Below are 6743 nucleotides of genomic sequence, written 5' to 3'. Positions count from 1 at the left end.
CCCCGTGCCCCCCATCTCTCCCTGTGGGGAATGGTCCCTTTGTGGCACGGTGCTGTGGGGCAGAGGAGCTGCGGTTCTCCCGGGCGCCGTATGGCACCAATGCCCCTGCGCGGCGGCGATGGCGGAGCTGTGGGGTGGGGGTGGGGGGGCGGAGGGGACCCCCACCCTGAGGATCCGCTGCCCCCAGGCCCCCCCAGGACATCAGCCTGGAAGAGTTCGACGATGAGGATCTCTCGGAGATCACCGACGACTGCGGCATCGGCCTCAACTACGACTCCGACCACTACGAGAAGGTGCGCGACCCCCGCGCTGCGGGACCCCCCCCGTGCTGTGGGGTGCGGGTGGGGGGGCAGCGGGGTGCCCACCCCAGCGCAGCGGTGCTCAGCCCCACGGCCGCCCCAGCACCGCTCCCACGTGGCCGTGCCCCACTCTCTGGGGCTGGCGGAGCGGGGGGAACCGAACCCAACGCGGGGCGCTCCCCGTGCTCGGCCCCCCTCGGGAGGGGCAGAGGGCAACGGCCCGCGGGGTGAGGAGTGGGCGCCGTTGAGGGGGGGGGGCTATGGGGGCCCCGACCCCTGTAACCCCCCCCCCCGCCTTGCATCTCCCCAGGACTGCCTGGTGCTGGAGCGCGGCGAGCAGCCGCACCCCGTCTGCACCTTCCAGGACGACTTCCAGGAGTTCGAGATGATCGACGACAACGAGGAGGAGGAGGAGGAGGGGGAGGAGGAGGAAGAGGAGGAGGGCAACGCGCTGGAGGCCCCCCCGTCCCCCTCGGCCTCACCCATCCCCTCGCCCGCCCTGGAGGACACCCAGAAGCTGCGTCCCACCACGCTCAACCTGACGGCGCCCGGCACGCAGGTGCGGGGCCGCGCTGCGGTGGCTGCGGGTGGGGCTGGGGGGCTCGGGGAGGGCGGGCTGTGGGGCTGCGGGGCCGTGGGGCTGCGGGGCAACGACGGCGCCGGCTCCAGCGCCGTGTGGGCTCCCGCGGGGTCCCTGCGCTCCGTGCCGTGCTCAGCGTGGGGTCCCCACGCCGGGGGGGCTGCGGGGCGGGCCCGCGTGGCACAGCGCCCTGCGCACACGCAGCGCGCACAGAAGCACGCACAGCTCACGCGTGCAAGGTGTGCACGCGGGTCACGGGTGCGCGCAGCTGCGGGGTCTCCGTCCGCCCCCCCCGCGTCCCCGCCGTGTCCTCGTGCGCACGCGCCGCGGTGCCGCGCCGCCGCAGTGTGTGGGCAGCGGAGCTGCTGCTGCATCGGCGCGTTGCCATAGCGCCGGGGATCTCGGCTCCATCCCTTCCCCCCCCCCCTCGGGGGCCGCTGTGGGGCGGTGACCCCCTGACCCATGGGATGCTCTCGCGGTTCCCCGCCCCTCGGGCCGGACCCGCTGTCACCGCGCACAAGGTGCGGTCCCGGCGGATCCCCCCCCACCCCCGCCCCGCGTGCCGCCCCGCACGTCGCGGTCCCGCTAAGCTCCCGCCGCGGCCTCATTCTCGCTGCCGCCAGCGCTAATCCGCAGCCGCGCCGCGGCCCCGCAGCTCCGGCCCTATGGGATCCCCCCCTGGCTGCGGGGGGTGTGGGGCTGCCGGGCGCCGTGCCGGGTTGCCGTCGGGGGCAGCACCGTGCCGCTGTGCCGCAGTGGGGCTGAGCCGCTGCGGGGGTGTCCCCGGGTCACTGCGCTCGGGATATCCTGGCCATAATCCGGATCAGCGCCGGGCACGTGTCCGAGGTGCCGCTGTGCCACAGTGGGGCTGAGTGTGGGGTGTCACGGTGACTCCGCCGTGTGCCCCCCATCCGCTCCCTCCAGAGCCCCCCGTGCAGTGCCTCTGACCTCCTCAACCGTTCCCATCTGCCCCCAAAGCCCCCGTGTCCGCGCAGTGCCCCCCGTGTCCCCACCGTCCCATGTCTGCGCTCTCCCCACAGGACTCCCTTAACAACAACGGCAGCTTCCCGCCCCCCGCGCACCGCCCCACCTGGCAGGACGCCCTGCTGCACTCCTCCTCCTCCTCCTCTTCCTCACACACCGGTGAGCATTGAACTGTGGGGCTGGGAGGGGCTGCTCCCCTTCAGCCAAAGCCAAGGTGGGGGGTGTCCTTCATGCTGGAACCCTCCAAGATGAGGGCTCACTATGTGGCTGGGGGCTCGACGTGGGACTCATGGCTCCACCGTGTGCCTTGTGCTGGGTGGGGGTCCTGGGCCACATCGCCCCTGCCCTGTGGGATGAGGGGGGGGGACATGAGTGGGCTGCGGGTGGGCGCTGACGCTGTCTGGCATCTGCTCTGCAGGCCGCTCCTCGCCCCACGCCTGCCTCCAGGACGCACCGTGCCTGGAGCGTGCGGTGGGGCTGAGCCCCGGGGGGGCCGTGCAAGCGCCCGCCCCACTGCTGCCGCCCCACTTCGACTCACACGGCAACAGCCGCACGTCGGTGGTGCACGGTGACCCCTCACCTGAGCGCGCCGGGGAGGATGTGAACATGAACGTCGTCTGCTCTGCGCCCCAACCACACTCCCCCCCGCACCGCACACCGACCGCTGAGCCGCATCGGTCTCCGGCGGAGCAGGCTGCCCCCACCTGTGTGGCCCCACAGCGCCGCAGCCCCGAGTGCAGCGCACCAAAGCCGGGGGTAGGCAGCCCGGGGTCCCCCCATGCCCAGCACGGCGTCCCCACACCCCACGAGCAGCCCTCGGCCGGGGGTCATAGGGGGTGCAGCGAGGGGCTGGGGTCCCGCACAGAGCCGCTGAGCTCCGATGGGGAGGGCCCCCCTGGCAGCGCACACAGCCGCCCCACGGGCTCCTCTGAGACCACGTCGCCGTCCTCCGACCCTGGCATCGAGGCCGACATGACCCGCCGCACCGCCAAGGGGTTCCCGCCCGGCGCCCGGCACCAGGGGCTGAGCTCGCCCGGCTCTGACTCGGATGTGGAGGGGGAGATGGAGGCCTTTGGCGGGCGCCTGCTCAGCAACATGATCTCCTCCATCTCGGAGACGGAGCTGGACCTGAGCAGTGCCAGCAGCAGCGGCCGCTCCTCGCACCTCACCAATTCCATCGAGGAGGCGAGCTCACCCGGCTCGGAGGGAGAGCTGGAGCCGGAGCTGGAGGCACCCGGCGTGATGGGCATCAAGGGCGCGCTGCTGCGGGATGCAGGCAGGGAGGAGCAAGAGGTGCTGGAGCAGCGGGGCAGCCCGGCTGAGCTGAAGACAGAGGGATACTACGACAGCCTGAACCCCACTGACCCCTCAGTGCCCCCCGAGCACACCGACGTGCCCTCCCCCGACGCCCTGCACCTGGAGCTTGACCCTGACCATGGCCTGGAGAGCGTGCGGCGCTCCTTCTACCTGCCCGTGGGGCCCCCGCTGCTGCCCGCAGCTGACGACGATGACAACAGCGAGTACGACTCCGACTCGGAGTCGGAGCCCGACCTGAGTGAGGACTCAGACTCACCATGGCTGCTCAGCAACCTGGTGAACAAGATGATCTCGGAGGGCTCCTACCCCATCAAGTGCCCCGACGAGTGCTTCCAGCAGCAACACTCGCTCTGCGACACCATATCCCCAGCATCCGACCTGGAGCCTGAGCTGAGCGAGGCACTTGATGCTGAGCCCTCTGGCCCCGAGGGACTGCCCCACACCCCGCGCCCCATTGAGCTGGTGGACATGGAGACGCTGCGCAGCTCCCTGCAGCGTGCTGAGGACCAGCAGGCGCTGGGGGCTGGAATGGAGCCGCCATTGGAGCCGAATGCCGACGAGCCAGGGCCGTTCCTCTTCCTGAGCAACCCCACCCATGACACCATCGCCCCCGTCTTCCCGGGCCGCCCCGTCTCCATCGAGCGGTTGGGCGGCAGCGGGGACACCGCCGCCAGCGGCCGCCGCGGTCCCGGCAGCACCGCGGACAGCGCCCTCAGCACCAAGGACAGCGCGCTCAGCACCAAGGACAGCGCCTTCAGCACCACGGACAGCGCCTTCAGCACCAAGGACAGCGCCGCCGAGCAGACCCCGCGATCGGGCGCCCTGGAGGACGGCGACATGATCGACGCTGTCCGGTTAGAGCCGGGGGGGCAGGACCCCGCTGCCCTGGACGTCTCCACCGCCAAGACCAACCGCTGCTTCACCGTGGCCTACGGGACGGAAGAGGACGCGGTGCCCCACCTGCGGGGATCGCTGTTCCCCGAGGAGCTGCCGCCTGCCCTCGAGGCGCTGGAGCCGCGGGACGAGTCGCTGGCGTACGACGCGGTGAAGTACACGCTGGTGGTGGACGAGCACACACAGCTGGAGCTGGTGAGCCTGCGGCGCTGCACTTCGGTGCTGAGCGACGATAGCGACCTGCTGCGGGCCTGTGAGCGCTGCGAGCTGGAGGAGGACGAGGCGAATTTCGGTGACGGGCTGGCGGCCCCTGACGTGCACAGTTCTTCCGAGGACTCCTCCCCAGAGGCCGACCTGCAGTTCTCCAAAAAGTTCCTCAATGTCTTTGTCAACAGCACCTCCCGCTCCTCCAGTGAGTGACTGCGCTGTGCTGTGCTGTGCCGTGCTGTGTGTGCCGTGCTGTGCTGCATGTGCCGTGCTGAGCTGTGCTGTGCTGTGCTGCACCGTTCCATGACATACCATGCCATACTGCACTACACTGTGCCATGCCATGCCCTGCTGTGCTGTGCCATGATGCACCATGCCACCTTGCCTTGTGCCGTACCGTGCCATGCCATGCCATGCCATGCAGCACCACGCTGTGCTGTGCCATGCTGTGCCATGCTGTGCCATGCTGTGCTGCACCATGCCAGCCCCGTGCTGTTCTGCATGCTGACCATGTCTGGCTCCCCTTTGCCATCTCCACACCATGGACAAAGCCCAGGACCACAGTGTGGGGCAGTCATGGCGCTGCTGAGGGGCTCTGGGTCAGCGGGAGCTCTCCCTGTGGGGCCATGAATTGTGCCCTGGGTGACACTGCCTCCCCCTGTGCCAGGCACAGAGTCCTTCGGGCTGTTCTCCTGCATGGTGAATGGGGAGGAGCGTGAGCAGACCCACCGTGCCGTGTTCAGGTGAGCACCGCACGGAAACATCCTCCCACGGCCTCTCCCCACCCCATGGCCACAGGGCAATGAGGGGGTCTCCTCCCGCCCACCTGCCCACACAGGTTCATCCCACGCCATGAGGATGAGCTGGAGCTGGATGTGGACGACCCCATCCTGGTGGAGCTGGAAGAGGATGACTACTGGTACCGCGGCTACAACATGCGGACGGGAGAGAGGGGCATCTTCCCCGCATTCTATGCCCATGAGGTCATTGGTCATGCCAGGGACGTCATCGGTAGGGAGCGCTCGCAACACCGCAGCACGTGGGGTCCCAAATCCCCTGGGAGTCCCTCAATCCGTGGTCTCCCTCAACCCATAGGGTCTCACAGCCCATGGAGTCCTGCGTCCCATGGGGGTCCCTCAACCCCTGGGGTCCAACATCCCGTGGCATCCCACAACCCATTGGGTTCCCACATTCCCTAGAGGTTCCACATCCCAAGGGGGTCCTGGGCTGGTGGGGGTCCCGGCGCTGTCTCCCCGTCCCCTCTCCTGTGCAGGTCTGAAGAGGAACCCATGCTGGGTGGAGCGCTTCAATGTGCAGTTCCTGGGCTCGGTGGAAGTGCCCTACCACCAAGGCAACGGCATCCTCTGCGCAGCCATGCAGAAGGTGAGCCCAGAGGCACCGGGTGGGCACCAGCCCCCCTTTTGGCTGTGGGAGTGTCTGTGCTGAGGCTGTGTGGGACCCCTGATGTCCCCCCCAGATTGCCACCACCAGGAAGCTGACAGTGCACCTGCGCCCACCAGCCAGCTGCGACCTGGAGATCACGCTGCAGGGCATCAAGCTCATCCTGACAGTCAACGAGTACAGCCGGGATGAGGAGGTGTGGGGGCAGGCAGGGGTCCCGGGGTATCCCCCCACCCCCCATCCAGGTGCCCACACTGCAGCATTCTTTGGTTTTTCTCTTCCAGTTTGAGCGCTGCAGTCACTTCTTCCAGATGAAGAACATCTCCTTCTGTGGGTGCCACCCCCGGAACAGCTGGTGAGCCCCCGACCCCGTGGTGTACCATGGGGGTCCCTCGTCCCACAGGACCCCCCCCACCTCACCCTGTGCCCCCTCCCCTGCAGCTACTTCGGGTTCATCACCAAGCACCCGGTGCTGAGCCGCTTCGCCTGCCACGTCTTCGTCTCCCAGGAATCCATGCGGCACGTCGCCGAGTGCGTCGGGTACGTGGGGACAGGGCTAGGGGGCGGGTGGGTGTCCTGGAGGGTGCGTGAGGATTGGGATGGGGATTCTGGGGGGATGGATGGAGGTGGGGCTGGGGGATCTTCGGGGACAAATAGAGCCAGGGCTGGGGTCGAATGGGCGTGGCACCAGGGGGGTCCTGGGGGGTGGATAGGGATGGGGTGGATGGGGATGGGCATGGGGGTCCTGGAAGTGGATGGGATGGGGGTAAGGTTCCTGGGGGGTGTTGGGCAGATGGGGCGGGTGTTGGGTTCTGCTCCCCTCCCTGAGCTGCCCCTCTCCTCGCAGCCGTGCGTTTCAGGAATATTACCAGGAGCACCTGGAGTACGCCTGCCCCACAGAGGACATTTACCTGGAGTAAGGGGGCGAGTGGTGGGGGGTCTCCTGCTCCCACACCCCCCAGAGACTCTGTCTGACCCCACGGCAGCCGGCTTGGCCCCTCCCGCACACGCTCCCACTCACGGAGTCACCGCGCATTCTCACTGCTTCCCGGGGGCTGGGG

The 6743-nt window shown here is 69.0% G+C and overlaps 1 protein-coding gene across 1 annotated transcript; it reads left to right on the top strand.

Moving 5' to 3' along the window:
- On the top strand, nt 188–6743 carry MAPK8IP2 (mitogen-activated protein kinase 8 interacting protein 2; the record flags this gene model as incomplete). Its single annotated transcript, XM_021384672.1, is given in 11 exon segments — nt 188–293; nt 610–858; nt 1920–2022; nt 2282–4486; nt 4949–5024; nt 5120–5292; nt 5555–5664; nt 5759–5878; nt 5967–6037; nt 6124–6222; nt 6530–6743. Coding segments are annotated over 11 exon segments (3385 nt in total), but the record flags the coding sequence as incomplete, so codon positions are not given.

Source organism: Numida meleagris, chromosome 1 (genome assembly GCF_002078875.1).
Source record: "Numida meleagris isolate 19003 breed g44 Domestic line chromosome 1, NumMel1.0, whole genome shotgun sequence".
NCBI classification, from domain to species: domain Eukaryota; kingdom Metazoa; phylum Chordata; class Aves; order Galliformes; family Numididae; genus Numida; species Numida meleagris.
Note: the sequence above shows the minus strand (reverse complement) of the source record. Positions and strands in the feature narration are given on the sequence as shown.